Here is a 19040-nt window from a genome sequence, read left to right as displayed (position 1 = left end):
AACAGCAAAAAGAAAAAACAAAAAAAGGTTTTCACACTGGCAGCACTAAGTGACCTTGATTACAAGGAGCTAGGGTTGCTGCTACACAACGGGGGCAGAAAGGGATATGCCTGGCACCAAGGGGATTCACTGGCTTATCTTGGAGCTTTCTTGTCCAGTGATAACTGTAAACAGGCAGTTGCTGTAACAAAGGCCTGATGATGCTAGAGTAACTAAGGTTCTGGCCTTTGGAAATGAGGGTCCTGGTGACTCAGGCAAGCAACCTAGATCTGCAAAAGTTATGGCCAAGAGAAGGGAAATCTACAGCATGGTGGGGGTAGACAAAGATTATCAGCTAGGGCCTCAGACCAGTCACAACTGTGTAGACTGTAGCTTGTTGCACTAACCCTCCAGTTAAGACTGTACCTGACTACCACCCTGAACGATAAATTGCAGATTAGATTCAATGTGTGCACAGATCCAAGCAGTACATGGAGTGGATGAGGAAATAGTATACCTCTTGTGCGTGCCTCACTGCCCCTTGGCCCATCTTTTTACTCCAGTTGCTGCTGCAGCTCTCATTTGCCTGCAGGTGTGACCTGACAATACTTCACCTCAGCTGCACAGCACACCACCTGCTTTCTGCCCTATGCTTCCTCCTCCATGAGATGCCAGTAAGAATCCAGTCAGCCAGTCTGAGCCATGCCCATACCTGGGAGTACAAGGGAATTAACTGCATGAGATAACTCTGGACCAAGAGGGAGAAGAGCTAGTATGTAAATATTCACTTTTTCCGTGTCTGGGAGTAAAATTCTGTCCATTCCACAGAGCTCCTCAGAAGGCCCCTTTAAGAATTAAGCCCATTACCCCCAGAGGCAACGGGCCAAGAGCACAGTTTGGGCTCTGAAGATCACAGGGGCTGACAGAGCGAAATAGGAGCACAAAAGGGCAAGGTGTGTTGGCTATGGCTAGATTGGGGGCCGCTGTTGGGTGAGAAGACAGGGAGGGTGGAGGCCATGCTGAAGAACACAGGTAAAATGGTATCAGCATTGGGTTTTCCCTCAACCACTCTGAGCAGTCTCCCACCTGTTCTTTCAGATCACTTCCTAACATAAACTGTCTACATACAAGCTTTTCTCTCAGGCTCTGCATTTTGGGGTACTCCAGGCTCATACAAGGATCAAATGAGACAATAGTTGTGAATATGCTTTGAAAGTTAAAAGCAATATACTCATGTAAGCCAGCCCCACAGAGCATGCTGTTCTTCCTATAGTACTTGATTTTACTTTGTCTTCATAGATGAAATTGTCACCCTACTGTTTCAAGACTAAACTACAAAGCATGAGGTAGCTTTTATTGAGCAATACTCTGTTACTTCATTTTCATCTTTATGACCTTATGAAGTAGTAGGCATTACTATCTCCATGCCATAGATGATGAAAGGGGGGCCTGGTATTCCAACTGCTAAACTCAAGCTAAGATTCTAGCCCAGATCTGACCTGCAAAGCCCATGCTCTATACCATTTTACCTGTTCTTCAGCATGGCCTCCACCCTCCCTGTCTTCTCACCCAACAGTGGCCCCCAATCTAGCCATAGCCAACACACCTTGCCCTTTTGTGCTCCTATTTTGCTCTGTCAGCCCGTGATCTTCAGAGCCTAAATCAAATGCCATCTCCCTAGACAGAACTGCTTCTTCATCAGCTTGCCAACATCACTTTCCTGAATCGCTTTTTTTTTAAACCACAAGGTTGTAACTGTTCTGCTGCATTTACCACTGGGGCTGGAGCCAGATGACAGCTTAGGTTTTAAGTAGTACCAGATACATAATCAGCACTTAAATAATAACTGTTGAATAAACAGTTGTCGGAGTGTGTACTCCTTAAGCACAGGGCCTAAGTTGTCCTGTTGACTGCTATATTCTCAGCACAATAGCACAATGCCTGGCTCATAGTAGACACTCATTTGTTGAATGACTGAATGAATGAACATGAATCTGTTTCTTCATTAAGCTGTGAACTCTTACAAAGTCGGGATTCTACAGTGTCCAGCAAATGTTTGTTGAATCAAAGTAATATTAAGAAAAACTTTTTAATGATTAATAGATTCATTTAATCAACAGTACATATAGTCATCATTGCCAGACTTAATATGAGATGTTAAATGTTCGATCCCATTTTCCTTCCCGGATAAGTTTTTCTTTCCTATCCTGTATAGACAGAAAAAAAAAAAAAAGTACATTAAAAACAATGCATTCTGGCACAATTCATGGTACAGCTCTGAAAAACAGGAATGAAACACTCCCAGCCTAATTACAATCCCCTATTGTCTAAAGCCTACAGAGTATGAATGAGGAAGTAATAATCTGAAGAAATAAAGGGACAATAAGAAAACACTCCTATTGAAAAACACCTGTATTTTAGTAAGTAGAATTAATATTACCCCACTAAATAGCATACACTGAAAGCAAAATGTAAATACCTTCTAGGTAAGTGTGGCCTACCTTTCTGTTAAGCAATAATTTATCAGATAATCAAAATATATACACTCCAGGAGAGTGGATTGGCCAGTTTAAGGCAGAGCTACATGGGTGGGCTCCAGTGTAGATGGGAACATGAGGCCTGGGGGATGGGGTTGGGGACCTAGTATCAGAGTGGTCTAGTGTCAAAGATTAGCTTGGCTTTCTGTGCAGTCACGTACCCAGGCCTCTGATGGCAGTGAGCCCCACCACAGGCTGCTTTGGCTTTTCTGTTGTTGGAGTATTAACATATTTTAACATTAATTCACAAAATGTGACCAACATAGCTGGAATTCATGCAGACAGGGAGCATACTAAGTGATATATGTATTCTGCTAATACTTAACCCAATAAACATCTCTTTTAAAAGCAAACAAAATAAATATAAAAATTTGCAAAGATAACATCTAAAAATTAATCAGAATAGAAAAGTTTTTCTGTACATCCAATGAGAAAAAAGAAATTAACTTTTTAAGTTACTTCTATATTCTCTTGCTTAATATACACAATATAATTTCCTTACCTAATCTAAAACACACCAGGAAAAAAAAATTTTTTTAATAAAACACAACAGGAAAACTCTTTCATGAGCTAAGTTCAAGTCTTAGATATTTAAAGTGACCAATTCATTACTTTAAATTCTAGAGTAGCCATTAAATTAAATTTGAAAGACCCAGAGACAATCGTAGTTTATAAGAAAGTATATTTCTATGAGTTGAAACAATAAAGCAATAAAACTAAACATATAATTGAAACTTCGTGTTTTAACTCAGTTGGAAAGGAATAAAGATAAAAGAGGAACTGAAGGAGGAGTAGACAGACAAGATGGGAATTATCAAGAGAGAGAGCTGCAGCCAGCACAGAGGGAACCTATCACACAGATACCAAACACAAGGTCCTAATACTTACTCTGTCGGTTTTGAAAACATAATACCAGAAGAAGAGGGGCCCAATTCCAAACAGAGCTCCTAAAAGTGAGGTCTTGGGAGTGGGTCTGAAATTGGGATAGACATTTGCTGATCTTGCATAGGTCCAACGAATCAAGGCAGGATCTTCCTAAAATGAATGAAAACAAAAGATACAGGAAATTAAGTTCTACACTAAGAAACAATCTCATCAGGACTTTTGTGGAGAAGCACCAAGAGATGCCCTTTGTTCTCTTCTACAGTTAAGGGTATACCCCGAATATTCCCAAATAGCTTCAAAGAAGATCTTCCATTTCCAGTATTTGTTGAATAATTCTCTGATGATCCTGTTCAGAATTTAAAAGACTCATATCATCCTTCAGCCTCCTATTTATTTAAGATTTAAGAATCCTAACCATTTTAAGCTGTCAGAGAAGGCACTTTTTTTAAAATCATTTTTTTCTATTCTTTTCTGGATTGTTTTTGGCTTCACTGTCTTTCTTGAAGTATGACGAACAGAACCACACAGTATTTCCAATGAGGACAAACAGATTTCATATGCTCTATCATACTGTGAACTTTGTTTCCAGGACCTTTTCTAATCCTATGCCCACACTAGTCTTTCCAGGCTACAAATAAACTGCAGGAAGAGGAAGACAGAGAGGTAGGCTAACTCTGAACTTTACATTTTTAAGCTGACTTGGCTGGTATTTTAAGAGCAAAATTATTACATTTCACATTATTAAAATAGTTTTTTGAAAGGACAAAGTTGTTAAAGAAAAATAATCAGATTGTCTTGGTTAAGAAAAAAGTAACTGTCAATTTTAATATATTTATACTAGAATAACTATGTAAAAATAGCAAATCTACCCCAAATACATAATTAAATTTAATTAGCTAAATACCCTAATGATTTTACAAAATTATTTGCTCCAGTTAACTGATAGATAAAAATAAGCAAATGAAATCAGCTTTAAAACTTTAATACTAAGCTGTGAGGAGAACATTCAAGGTCTTAACCAATGCCAAGAAGTCATGATTGGTAGGACATAAATAATTAAACTGGATCTTTCACAGTAACATTTTAAATCAAACTGTTTGTCAAACTCTTTGCAGAGACAGTAAAGAAGGTGAAGACACAAGATACAGGTTCAAGGGGACATCTGAGCTCTATACCTGAAAGGATAAATACATCTATCTATTCTTGTATCTATCCCTTCCTGCTATTAATGCATTTGAATGACTCTCTCATGCCAGAATTCTCTACCAGTCACTTCTCTACACCTAGTATCTGCCAGATCTGTCTTCCAGAAACAGTCATTTCATTTCATAAGAATACCAACAGCTCCATGACCATAGTTCATTGAACGAGGTACTGTTGTTGAAAGAGGTTCCAAAACACCTGCCGTGGGAGACAGTTCACCTTCTTTGACACCACTCCACATCCAAAGGACTATCAGCAGCATGTGATATGGTGAACACTACTTCTTTTTTTTTTTTTTTTTTTTTTTTTAAATTTTTGGCTGCGCTGGGTCTTTGTTGCTGCGCGCTGCGCAGGCTTTCTCTAGTTGCGGCGAGTGGGGGCCACTCTTGGTTGCAGTGTGTGGGCTTCTCATTGTGGTGGTCTCTCTTGTTGCGGAGCATGGGCTCTAGGCGCATGGGCCTCAGTAGTTACGGCGCATGGGCTCAGTAGTTGTGGCGCACGGGCTTAGTTGCTCCGCGGCATGTGGGATCTTCCCAGACCAGGGCTCGAACCCGTGTCCCCTGCGTTGGCAGGCAGGATCTCAACCAGTGCACCACCAGGGAAGCCTATGAACACCACTTCTTGAAATCATTTCTTCACTTGGCTTCAAGGGCACACACCAGCTTGGTTTCCTCCTAACTCTCTGGCCATTCCCTCTTAGTCTCTTTCGCTCTCTTCCTCCTTATCTCCCCAGTCTCTTAATATAGGACCTCAGACCTTGTGGGTCTTTCCTATCTACATTAACTCCCTTGATAATCTCTAGTCACATGGTTTTAAATATCCACCTATAGGCTGATGACTCCCCAAAACTATGCCTCCAGCCCTAGACCTCTACCCTGAACTGCAGACATAATATCCCACTCCCTGCTCAATGCTGACATATTGTCTAATTGGCAAATGTGATGCCAAACATGATGTATCCCAAACTTATTTGCCAATATGCCATTCCACCTTCATCCCTGATCCTTTCACACTCTTCCCTATCTTGGTAAAAGGTAACTTCATTCTTCACTTCAGTCAAAAACCTTGGAGTTATCCTTGAGTCCTCTCTTTCTCTTACACCACATATCCAATCTGCCGGCTAACCTGATTGACTCTACTTTCAATACATAACCAGAACGGACCACTTCTTACCAACTCCACTGCCACCACCCTTGTAGCCACCATCAACTAAGAAATTAGATTACTGCAAAAGGCTCCTAACTAGTCTCCCTGCTCCTGCTTTTGCTCCAACATAGTCTCTTTTCTACTAAGCAGCCAGAGATGTTGTTAAAATGTAAGTCCTGGGCTACCCTGGTGGCGCAGTGGTTGAGAGTCCACCTGCCAATGCAAGGGACACGGGATCGTGCCCCGTTCTGGGAAGATCCCACATGCCATGGAGCGGCTAGGTCCATGAGCCATGGCCACTGAGCCTGCGCGTCCGGAGCCTGTGTTCCGCAACGGGAGAGGCCACAACAGTGAGAGGCCCGCGTATCGCAAAAAAAAAAAAAAAAAATATATATATATATATATATATATACACACACACACACATATATATATATACACACATATATATATATACACATATATATATACATATATATATATGTGTGTGTATATATATACACATATATATATACATATATATATGTATATATATATACACACACACACATATATATATACATATATATATATGTGTGTATGTATATATATATATATATATATATATATGTCCTGATTATGGGACACCCGACTCAGAAAAGTTATTTCAATGGCCTATGAGGCTTGGTGTGATCTAGTCCCAGGTAACTTTCCCATCTCATCTCTTCCTACTCTGCCCTCACCTTTCTCCATGTTAGTCACAATGGTCTCTTCAGTATTTTGTGAATTAACCAGGCACACTCCTGTCAAAAGACCCTCGTATTTGCTGTCCCCCTGACTAAAATGCTACTTTCCCAGAGAGTTGAATGGCTAGCTCCTTCCCCTCACTTCTCTGAGATCTTCAATGTCACCTTCCAAGTGAGGCCTTTCCTGTGCCTTTCTAAAACTGCAGCTGCTTTCCCTCTCTACTACATACACACACTCCTAATCCCCTTCCTTGCTTTATTTTTCTTCTTATCACTTCCCATTACCTAACATACTAAATGATTTAATATTTTAACTTATTACTTGTCTTCCCTCTGGAAAGAAAGCTTTATGAGGACAGGCGTCTTTGCGTTTTGTTCTCCACTGTTACCGCAGTATCTAAAAGAGGACCTGGTACATAACAGACCCTGAGCAATTATTTATTCACTAAATCAATCATTCTTAGACACTAGGCAAAGAATTTCCATGTATTGCTCAATATATAATTGTCAGGCCCTCATTTACTTAACAGAACAACCAGTGAGGCTGGTGTAAAACCTGTTTTACACAGCAAAACTATAACTGCCCTGGGTCACAGAACTGGAAAAAAGAAAATCTGGAGTTTAAACCTCAGCTCTGTCTGACTCAGTCTTTTTTTTTTTTTTTTACTACATCTTACTATCTAGCACATCAAACCCAATTGTGTGAGTATGTATACAATCAATGTCTCTGTCCTCACCTTCTCCCAAGTAAATGAGGTTCTGGCTGAAGACAATATAGCCAAATGGTTAAGAGATGCTTTGGGTTACACAGACTACAGTTCAAATTCTGCTCTATCACTTGCTAAAATATATCACTCTATGACATACTTGTCCTTCCCATGTAGTCTTTCTCATCTGTAAAATGGGGATAGTAATAGAGCTTAACTTAACTCTTTGAATAGCTGTGATATTTGAATATCATTCAGAAAGAGTTTCAATAGTGCCTGGCACATTGTAAATTTCTTTCAATTCTCACAACTTCCTAAAATTCCTACAGAACACCAATGCAACTGCTGGGAAAAGTCATTTTTCTTTTTTAATCTAAAAGCACACTTCTTAAATAATAATAGCTATCAGTTTACTGGGCATGTATTATGTGCCGGGAATGTTATACAGGCTATCTCATTTAACCTCACAACGATTCTATAAAGAATGTACTACCATTTCCATGTATGAAAATTAGAAAACTAAGGTTCAGAAAGCTTAGGGATATTGCACAAAGTCATATAGTTTGCTAGTACATAGTGCCTTGGCGTTTGACTCCAAAGCCCAAAGCTTCAGCAAGCTGTAGGGTGTTTGGGTCTTTAAAAGATATAAACCAAAAAATCACGATATTCCCTTCAGAAGAGAGCAGTATTGCTATAAATGTGAACTGAAAAGTGGAAAACATCTTTTAAAAAAATACACACACACACCCCATATTTCCTGAACACTCATCACAAGCCAGGCACTGTGCTGGCCGGTCACGTGCCTTATCTCATTTAATCCTCCTAACAGCCTCAGAAAATAGGAAGTACTATATTATCCCCATTTTTCAGACAGGAAAACCGAGGCTAAGCAGCAGAGTTGAACAACTTTTTCAAAATCACTCAGGCGGGAAGTGATCAAGCCGAGACTCAAACCCAGCATGGTTTGAATCCAGAACCCGTCCTCTTGGCCACCGAGCTCTCTGCCCAAGATCAAAGGGCTAATGAACTGGCCTACTCTCTGGGCCTGGAAGAGGATCCATGTCTAAAATACTCTTCGGGAACAGTGACCGCTCCGCGGCGTGATTCCCCTTGTCAGGTCTGAGCTGCCCAGCCCGACGGGACCGTGCCGACTCTGGCCCCTCGATTCCCACCCGCTGGCCCCTCACTCACGATGACCCCATGACGGCTGGGGTCGTTGTACTGAAGCAGGTACTCTCGTTTAAGCCGGGATCTTATGGCCAAACGCTCGGCTTGTGCCTTCCGAGTTTCCGGAGATATGTCGTATTCAGCTGGGTCGAGGGTAGTGGGCAGGGTCGCCAGGCGCGACGGGTTGTACTTGGGGAACGACATCTTGGCGACCCGGCGCACAGCTGCGCCTGCGCGGTCCGAGGCCCGCCCTCTTCAGTCTGACCTTCGTCCTGAGGCAGTGCGCCTGCGCGTTAGCCAGAGGTTGCAGATGGAGTTTAGCAAGAAGTTCAGCCTCTTTCCTCAACCTTCCTCACGGTCCTGGCCCCCTAGTGGCGACCTGCGCAGGCTCAAGGTACTTTCCTCGCCTTCCCCCACCCCCCTCTCCTTCCTCTCCCCCGCTCCAAATCTAACGCTTGTTGCTCCTTCCTAGCAGCCTTATCTCTACTGACATACAGAGCTTATTATGTGAAGTTGAGCTGGCAGAGACTGAAAATGGGATTGACTGGAATTCTGATTCAGTGTGGGTTCATCTCTGTGACTTGCGACATGTCACTTAACTTCTCAGAGTTTCCTCTTCCTTATCCTGGAGATAATGACCCCTATTCTATCCACGTAGCAAAACTGTTGTGAGGATTAAAATAAATAATTAATAGATGCCAACATACTTTGCAAAGCACAATTTCTCTTCCAAGAAAAAAGAAAATTAGCTTTTCTGTGCGTTACCGTATTAGATCCATACAACATAAGCGGAAGAACATTTTACATTGTCATGAAATAATTTTTAATAGGAGAATGATGTTAGAAGTGTTCCCTGCCTGACTATAGGTCAGAAAAAAATGGTATTGTATAAACCTCGCAAAGAAACAATATCTTGGTTAAAATACTAAAACCTCTTATGTAAAATCCCTAGCACTCTTCAGGTGCTAAGAATAAACATCCTTAGAGATATGAAAATAAGCATAAGGGCATTGAGTCTTGCTGTGAAAGATAATTTTGGGAAACAAGGAGTGTAACCTAAAAGGAAACGTTCTCCACCCCTACTGTCCTTCTCCTTTCCCCACTATCACCACAGAAAAAGGGCAACTTCAAATTGTATGGCAGGGTCTTTGGGCACCAGTCAAACACTCCTTAGGGGAAAACATGTAAACAGTATTTCCATAACTCAGACAGGGAATTCTGGATCAGCGTGGGTGAAGCGTCTGGGGACATGTAGGTATGTTGGGAAATGGTTACTAGGCAGAGAAGGGACCTAGAAAGTGTTGGCGCTTGAAGTGATGAGGAGCAGCACTGCTGTCAAATTTACTCAACATTTTAATACTGTTTTAAAATATTTATTAAGCACTCGCCGCATGAAGCACACTGCACACTAGTCAGTCAATCTTTTAGGCTCAGCGGGGGAAACAACAGAAGAAATGAAGGACAAGATGTTTGTCTCTGAGAAGCTGACAATCAGGCAGTTCAGAAAGAACAGACAGAATATGATAATATTTGCAAAGCAGTTTAATGATCAAATGAATATAAAGCAAAGTGGGCTCAGGAGAATGCAGGCTGAGGGAATATAGAAAAAAGAAACTTGAGACAAATCACTCACACTCCATTTTAAAGGAGTGGGGGGGGGAGTTCTGTTTTTTTCTGAGGTGTTTAAACATATTAAGAAAATAAAATGAAAAGCAGGAGCAAGTTGAAAATTCTAAAGACTACATTGATAGTTTCAAAAACCTTTTGTTAATAGATTAGACACTGATCTAGGAAGAAGGTCATGTTAAAAAAAAAGAAAAGAAAAAAGAAAGGAGTACATTGAGTACAAGCCAACGGACAAAGTTAAAAAAAATAAAAGACTAAGTTTAAGAGAGGGAGAGAGAGAGAGAGAGAAGAAACTTCATCATTTTGTTTTGGATGAGTTAAGGGGATTATCTCCACATTTGCTTTTTTTAAAAAATGAAGTCATTTATTTGTTTGTTTGTTTGTTTATTTATTTATTTATTTTTGGCTGCGTTGAGTCTTCGTTGCTGTGCACACAGGTTTTTGTCTGGTTTTGTGGCGAGTGGGGTCTACTCTTTGTTGCGGTGCGTGGGCTTCTCATTGTGGTGGCTTCTCTTGTTGCAGAGCGTGAGCTCTAGGTGCACGGGCCTCAGTAGTTGTGGCACGTGGGCTTAGTTGCTCCGCGGCACGTGGGATCTTCCCTGACCACGGCTCGAACGTTGGCAGGCGGACTCTTAACCACTGCGCCCAGGGAAGTTCCTGCACATTTGCTTAATTATCATAAGGATCCCTTCAGATAACTGTTAAAAATATGAAGTCCTAGGTTTTGTTCTGCTCTTGTAGATTCAGAATTGGTCTTCAGAGGAACCCAAGAGTCTGTACTTTTTACAATTTCTTGAAGGGATTCTTACAATATTGCATGTTTGGAGAACATAGAGATGAATATTAGAGGTCTTCCTTTTCCCAGAAAAGGCCAACTTAGAATGAATCTATTTAAGATGGAAACCTAGATTCTACAGTGAAAGGAAAAGACTTGATTGGGACTTTAGCTTGAAACGATCAACCAATAAATTATGAAAATGAATTTATCTTGTATTTAATACATTTAAGGTCACAATTACAACTGTGTGCTAATTCTGATAAATCAGGTGTTAATTTGTGGGGACATTATTTTTATGTAGCTCATTATGCTTCACTGCATTTGATTTTTTGCAGCAGGTTTATATTTGCAAAAGTGTTGGAGGGCTTTTTCCAGTTTCCCCAAGGCTCTCTTAATCCTCTGAAACCAGATTATTTCCTTTTGAAGCACTGATGTTATTATCATTCATACTCATTTTTCTCTTTTTCGTTTGTTACCTGGTCCAGCTGTAAGATCCTCCTGTATTAGTAACTTTGCATGTGGATCTAGCAGTTCACCAACATCACTTTCATCAATTTCATGAAATTCCACATCTTTTGCAAGATTTGCAATAGATTTCTATTGCATTCCAGACCTGGATGTTTCCAAATGGATGACCAAGACTTTGATGGGGTGAATGTAGGCACTAGGATTAGCAGATGGAATAATTTCAGTGAGCAGCAGTTTCACAGGTGGTCATATCATCAATGTATATTTCATGTTTTGAAGATTTTTACTTCTCTAAGAAATCTCCTAATAAAATTTATGAGAATTTATTGGATTACAGGGACTAAATACATGTATCTGTACTTGGTCGGAAGAGGGGAGATGAAGTGGTGAAGTGTAGAAGGAGAGAAGTGCATATATGCAGGGGTGGTTAAGCTATATAAATGGGGCAGGGTTTCAGGGAACAGAAGATGGACAGGTGAATACAGAAACTGTAAGAAGCAGATAAGTTCCGGCTTGCAACAATATGAAGAACATTCCTTCTCTTAATTGAGTAGGATCATATGTATATTTGGGAATAAACTCTTCACTTTGGGTTGAGAATAAACCCAATGCCCAGAGATTTAATTAATCAGTGATTAACAGCAGTTGACATTTAGTGAGTATTCTCTATTACTATTATTGTTAAAAATCTTGTCCTAACATTGAATGTTAGCAAAGGATGTACTCTCAAGCTAATGAAAGGTCCCCTCTTTACAGGAGCCCTCTCCACTACCCTGGTAAGGACCCTAAAAATGTGTTCACATGGTTATTCTGTTTTTGGAAAATTAGAAAATGTAAGCTATTTGAATCACAGTTGCCTAAGACTGCTGTGTCTCTCCTCTCTGATTTCCCCCTTCTATCACATTTTTCTCCTGTTGGGTGGTATTGCAGTGGCCTTAGATATTTGGGGGATCTTACCAACAAAAGTTGGGGGTTAGTAAGATGTATTTATTTGATTCACATCTATGCCAGGTGGAGTTAAGTTATTGCTAGCCATCCAGGTACAGAATGGCTTCCAGGGATACTGCCATAACCTTGTGTGCCATGAAGGTTCAGGATCAGAGTTTGTATTGTAATATAAACTTGTCCTGTGAAGCCTGGCCCTGGAAATAATGAGGGTAGAGGAAGAGATCAAGGTTTGAAATAAACAGAACTAGAAGCTAATTTGTAGAATGTTCTTCTAGTCATCATTGAATCTTTTTTCTCAAAGATTTTTTCTCCCCCAAATTATATAAACTTCAAATCCCATCAAACCTGGATCTTCCTGTTTGTCAGTCTTGTTAAGGCTGCAAGGAAGAGACTCAGAGTGCTTTGTGAATTAATTTATTTGCAAGGAGATCCAGGAACATGGGGGTAGCAAGAAAAGTCATCTCTTGTTTTGCATAGCTACCCTGGGAACTTGTCTTCCAAAACTGAAACGAACAGCAGTTCCAAGGGAGAATAAGAAAAATACTCCAGAGTTTTCAGTCTCACCTAAGCTCACGTATCCCACTTTCCCTTTATTACCTAGTGTTAACTCCTCCTTTAAAAAAGGATATTATTGAGTCAGTTTGACACTATTCAATATAGATTGCCCCAAAGCACTACATGGGAGGTTGGCTTTCATTGTATCCAACTCATCTGTGGCTCTTTGACTTTGGCACTGTCCAAATTAGTCATGAATAAGATTACACAACTGTTTTTCTGTATCCCTAACAGATACACCTAGGTCAAAGAAGCTTATCGTATTTGGAAAAGACTCACGTAGAACTACTATCTTCAGAAGCAGATTGTATCCAGAAGACACTTTGAGACTACACAGCCTCTTACAAACATACATCACTTTCTACTTGTTTCTGCCATAGCTTTTTAATAAGTCTTGATATTTCATGGGGCAAAATCTCTCCATTTTATTATAGTTCACAATTGTCTTAGCAACTTTTTTTCCTTTTCTCTTTCAGAAGAATTTTAGTATTAAGCTATCAAGTTCCATGAAAAAAAATAATCCATTGGGATTTTTATTGGAATTGCACTAAAGTTATAGCTTGACCTGAGAACAAACATCCTTATAATACTGCATCTTCCCATTCATTAGTTAGGTCTTTTATTTCCTTCAATCATGTTCTGTAACTTTCTCTATAAAGAATTCTGGCCTCTTCTTTTAGATTAATTCCTGCTACATTATAGATTTCATTGCTATTGTTAATTGTTCATTTTTCCTACTATATTTTCTAAATGGTTATTGCTGGTATATGGTAATATTATTGATGTGATGTTGGTATGCTGATCTTGGAACCAGTACCTTTATTGAACTTTTTACCAGTCCTATTAGCTTTTCTATATATTCTTTTCAATTGTTCTGTGTAGTCAGTCGTATCTTGTGAAAATAGCAGTCTTGCCTTTTCTGTTCCAAGTTTTATACTTCTTTTTTTCTCTATTATTGCATTAGCTAGGACCTCCAGGACAATATAATAGTAAAATCCTATCTTGTTCCCAGTTCTAATAGGAAATCTTCTGTTAGTTCACCATTAAATATGTTTGCTGTGGGGTTGGTAGAAGCACTCTATCAGGTTAATAAAATTCCCTTCTATTTCTTACCAAAAGTTTTTTAAAATAATGAATGATTGTTTAATTGATCAAATGCTATTTTCACATTTCTTGATCTATATGTTTTTTTCTCTGTTAATTTGTTTAAAAAGAGAGCGAACTTTGGTAGGTTTTTCTGATGTGGTGTCATTTTGCATTCTGGAAGTAACTCTACTTCATGGTCATGTGTTTTTCAATATATTGATGAATTAAATTTATGAGCATTTTTTATAGAATTTTACTATTTATGTTCACAAATGAATTGGCTCTTCTTATTTTATTCTTATGTACTTTTGGTAATATATTTAAACAAAATGAGTTGGTTAGATTTCCTTCTTTTTTCTTCTTTTAACTCTCCAAAACTGTCTGTACAAGACAGGAACTATAATTCTTGAAAGCTTAGTAAATTATCTAATAAAACTGTCTGAGTCTTCCATATTTTTTCAAGAGAGACTTTTGGCTATCAATTCAATTTCTGTAATGATTGTTGGTTTGTTCAGGTTTTCTTCTGGAATCATTTATTGTAATTTACATTTTCTCAAATATCTTTCTTTAAACTTATTGCCATAGAGTTTCTCATCTTATGATCTTTTCAGTCTCCGTTGTCTTTTATAATTATGATCCTCTTTTTGCTTCTATTACTGTTTGTTTATTTCTCCTTGTTTTTCTTCCTCAATACTGCTAGAGTTCTGTCTACCTTGCCTTTTCAAGAACCTTTTTTTTTTTTTTTTTCGGTACGCGGGCCTCTCGCTGCTGTGGCCTCTCCCGTTGCGGAGCACAGGCTCTGGACGCGCAGCGTCAGCGGCCGTGGCTCACGGGCCCAGCCGCTTCGCGGCATGTGGGATCTTCCCAGACCGGGGCACAAACCCGTGTTCCCTGCATCGGCAGGCGGACTCTCAACCACTGCGCCACCAGGGAAGCCCTTCAAGAACCTATTTTTAATTTTTAAAATTATCTCTAATCAGTAATTTTTCCTCTTATACTTTTTTCTTCTATTTTTCTTGAGAGTACTCCAGTGTTCTTCTTCCAGCTTCTTAATCAGAATGCTTATCTCATTTATTTTTGTTTATATGTGTTTTATAATTTTTATGCATGTAATTCTGTACATTTTCATTTTAGCTACATCTCCACAAGTTTTTATTAATATTTTCATTGTCATGTAGCTCTGAGTATTTCATAATTTCCATTATGTTTTTTTCCTCAACCCATTAGTTATTTAGAAATGCAAAACATGTTTTGTTTTGTCTATCTTTTTAATGTTAATTTCTAGTTTAACAGCATTATTGTCAGAGAACTTTGTATAATATTGGCCCTTTGGGACTTCATATGTGATGAGTTTTTTGTTCAGTTTGTTTTGTTTTTAACACACCATTTTTTAAAAATGTAACCTACATATAGAAAAATGCATTAATCATACATATGCTGTTCAATGAGTTATTACAAAGTGAACACACCCTTGTAATCACACAGTCATTTTTTTAAGTGATTTTTTTTTAATTAATTTATTTTTTATTTATTTACTTTTGGCTGGGTTGGGTCTTCATTGATGCGTACGGGCTTTCTCTAGTTGCGGCGAGAGGGGCTACTCTTTGAAGCAGTGCGCGGGCTTCTCATTGCAGTGGCGTCTCTCGTTGCGGAGCACGGGCTCTAGGCGTGTGGGCTTCAGTAGTTGTGGCTCGCGGGCTCTAGAGCACAGGCTCAGTAGTTGTGGCACACGGGCTTAGTTGCTCCGCAGCATGTGGGATCTTCCCGGACTAGGGATCAAACCTGTGTCCCCTGCATTGGCAGGTGGATTCCTAACCACTGCGCCACCAGGGAAGTCCCACACATAGTCATTTTTTAATTGAAGTATAGTTGCTGTAGAATATTATATAAGCTACAGGTGTAGAGTATAGTGATTCACAATTTTTGAAGGTTATATTCCATTTATTTTAAAGGTTATATTCCATTTATAAAGGTTATTATAAAATATTGGCTATATTTCCTGTGTATACATAGTCATTTTTATAATAGTTCCATGTGAGCTTTAAAAGAATGTATACTCTGTATTCATTGAGTGCAAGGTTAGATCAAGCTTGTTAATTGTGTGCTTTGGATCTCTCATATCTTTATTCATCTTTGTCTACTTGGTCTATTTCTAACATAGAGTTGTGTTATAATCTTCCAGTGCCATTGTGGTTTGTTCATTTCTCCTTGAGCGAAATTAGAATACACAGGGTGAACTGAAGGTGATACGAAAACATTTTAATGTGCATGCATCTTTGAACTGTTTTTACCATAAGGACAAAGCAGTTCATACATAATGGTTCACTCACTCCATTCACTTATTGAGCTGTATACAAACCAACCAGGAAAAAAGAAAGATTTCTGCTTAAAATATACAGTACACTTAGAAACACATCTGTCATGTAGACCTAAACAAAAGCTTATGAATATTACATTTTGCATTCTTCTTCTTCAGAGACAGGCTTTTCATCCTAGTCATATATCTATTCTTACTACTAAAGTCACTTACATAAGGACATATTTGTACTTGAAAGGAACAATAAGTTTCCTACAAAGTGTAAGGTGACATTTTGTTGCAAGTTGTCAATTTAACATAAAAGAGGGTTAATACTCTTAGCTGAGGCTATGGCATGCTTTCCTCTTGGGATAAAGTTCTGCCCTACCATCATCTTTTGCTTGGGAAAGGCAATAGCCTCCTAGTTGGTTTTCTTATATATGTGCACACTTGCCACACTTCCATTTTTTTTCCCATACAGAAGCCAGAGTGACCTTTTAAAATATCTGTTATCCTATCTCTCCTAATTAAAGTCTTGCATAAGTTCAAGATCCAGTGAGGTCTACTCCCTACCTCTTCAGCTACACTTGGCTCCATGCTCCCCCATCACTGTCTGCACTCCAGCCACACTGGCCTCTCTTCAGTTCTTTCCTTCCACAGGGCCTTTGCACCTACTTTTCACTCTGCCTTAAACATTATACTCTACACTCCTATTCATCCTTCAGAACCCACTCAATTCTATATTCCCATAACTAACCAACAAGGTCAAGTTCTCCTATGAGCTTTCATAGCACTATAGACCTCTCCTTTACAGCACTAACTACAATCCTAACTTTACATTTTGTATTATTTAGTTAATCCCTGTCTCTCCTCACCCCCCACATAAGAATGTAGGCTCTTTGAAGACCAGGACTACATCAGGCTTGGCTCAGCCTCCATCCCAACACTAGCACAGTGCCTGGCACATCACAGCAGTGATGAATGAATAAATGACCAGTTGTCTTTCTTCACTTCAAAGAGAATATATTAACCAAACATGCCTACACCCTTCTTGCTGCCTCTGCTTTCATCCCATCCTCCCTTCCACCCCATACGCCATACTCATCACCTCTCCCCCTTGTGCCCCCAACCCCAAATTAAAAATTCATGTAAAAAACCATTGTCCAGTAATGTAGACTTTTACTGAAGATTTTGTGTAGTTACAGAGGAGGGGGTACATCACAAAGCAAAATGCCCTAACCATGCCCTTTTAACATCTCTGCTTTTCCCCCTAGTTCTTATTTCTACAACAGCTCATCCCTCTTCTTTTGCCCCCTTCCAAATCTGCTCTGGGAGCCCCTCTAGCCAAGCTACCTCATCCTCTACCTGCCTCTGAGTCTATGCTCAGCAAAACAAAGCACAGCCATAGACTGAGCCACAACTCCTAGGGACCTTGGTTTATAGGGCCTCTTACATTTTTAAAAAATTTGGAACAGAAAACATTGCCCCTTTTTTCACTTTTTCCTTTGCTTGATGATATTATTCCCTCCATCAATGCCACTCTATGCCCTCCCTGCTGTCTTTGGCCGACTGAAATATTATGTCCATCAAAGTCCACTTCAAATGTCCAATTTTCTGGAAACCTTTCCATAGAACATCCAAGTAGAGGTGATTTTTCTCTTCCTTAAGTATGTTTACTACTTCTTTTATTCTACTTGTTATTACAGGCAATGTTATGGTTGTTTTTCTCTCCCTCTCCTTTAAGAGCAAGTTTGGTTTCCTGTTCTACACGTCCCCTGAAGAGCCTGGCTCAGAACCCTGTGCACAGCCCGCTCTAGTCCTGATTAGATTATAATGAAATTGTTCATGTATCTTTTCTTAGGCTTTAGTAAAAGCCTCTTCAAGAAAGTGACTAAATTTCATGTTTCCAAATGACAGCCAATGTTTCAATTTTGGAGTCACCTAGCAGAAACTACTCCCTGCTGGGAAAGAGCTCTGTAGATATTGTGGGTGGGTGCAGTACAGCTTTGGTTTAATAGTCTTGGAGAGAAGTTCTCTCTCCAGCTAAAAGATATAGTTCACATTTTTGCCCAGGTAGACTCTAGGTTTCTAAAATGCAGCATCAGTCTGGCCCTTGAAAGACTGTCAGGGCCCTGAAACAGAGTCTAACTCTTATGACTTCTTAAAAATGCCAGCGAGGGCTCCCCTGGTGGCGCAGTCATTGAGAATCTGCCTGCTAATGCAGGGAACACGGGTTCGAGCCCTGGTCCAGGAAGATCCCACATGCCGCGGAGCAACTAGGCCTGTGAGCCACAACTACTGAGCTTACGCGTCTGGAGCCCTGTGCTCCGCAACAAGAGAGGCCGCGATAGTGAGAGGCCCGTGCACCGTGATGAAGAGTGGCCCCTGCTTGCCGCAACTAGAGAAAGCCCTCACACAGAAACGAAGACCCAACACAGCAAAAATTAATTAATCAATTAATAAACTCCTACCCCCAACATCTTCAAAAAAAAAAAGATGCCAGCAAGATGGCTAATGAAAAATGTGGGCATACAAATTTAAGCTCCTGAGGTCTAGAGAGAGACCTATTGCTAGCACTATATTCTGTTACCATTAGTGTGATCTTCAGGTGAACAAATCTTCTCAATGTGTTTTGTTGTTGTTGTTTTCTTTTGGGTTTTTTTTGCGGTATGTGGGCCTCTCACTGTTGTGGCCTCTCCCGTGTGGAGCACAGGCTCTGGACGCGCAGGCTCAACGGCCATGGCTCACAGGCCTAGCCACTCCATGGCGTGTGGGATCTTCCCGGACTGGGGCACGAACCCGTGTCCCCTGCATCGGCAGGCAGACTCTCAACTACTGCGCCACCAGGGAAGCCCCTCAATGTTTTATAGTCACCTTGATCAAGCAAAATGTATGGAGGCCCAGTGATGAGGTTACTTCACTTGTATATGGCTG

General features: G+C 39.9%; 1 protein-coding gene across 1 annotated transcript; it reads right to left on the bottom strand.

The window, feature by feature from the left end:
• Positions 1-2049: 2049 nt before the first annotated feature.
• On the bottom strand, positions 2050-8611 carry LOC308617553 (NADH dehydrogenase [ubiquinone] 1 beta subcomplex subunit 4). The gene is made up of 3 exons (XM_081234737.1): positions 8374-8611; positions 3405-3551; positions 2050-2186 (listed from the first exon to the last, which is right to left on the bottom strand). Exons 1-3 carry the CDS (start codon positions 8551-8553, stop codon positions 2124-2126), a joined length of 390 nt encoding a protein of 129 aa, XP_081090863.1. The 5' UTR covers positions 8554-8611; the 3' UTR covers positions 2050-2123.
• Between the last annotated feature and the right edge of the window lie 10429 nt (positions 8612-19040).

This window comes from Mesoplodon bidens (genome assembly GCF_964165515.1).
Source record: "Mesoplodon bidens genome assembly, chromosome: 5".
Lineage (NCBI taxonomy): Eukaryota > Metazoa > Chordata > Mammalia > Artiodactyla > Ziphiidae > Mesoplodon > Mesoplodon bidens.
This window is presented reverse-complemented; position numbering and strand designations above follow the sequence as displayed.

What these genes read in the sequence shown, in the direction of transcription:
- LOC308617553 (XM_081234737.1), bottom strand. Translation starts at nt 8,553, where the DNA reads ATGTCGTTCCCCAAGTACAACCCGTCGCGCCTGGCGACCCTGCCCACT. An exon ending in CCAGCCGTCATGGGGTCATC is followed by an intron (nt 3,552 to 8,373) that starts GTGAGTGAGGGG and finishes CATTCATTTTAG; the next exon opens with GAAGATCCTGCCTTGATTCG. An exon ending in ATGTTTTCAAAACCGACAGA is followed by an intron (nt 2,187 to 3,404) that starts GTAAGTATTAGG and finishes CTGTCTATACAG; the next exon opens with GATAGGAAAGAAAAACTTAT.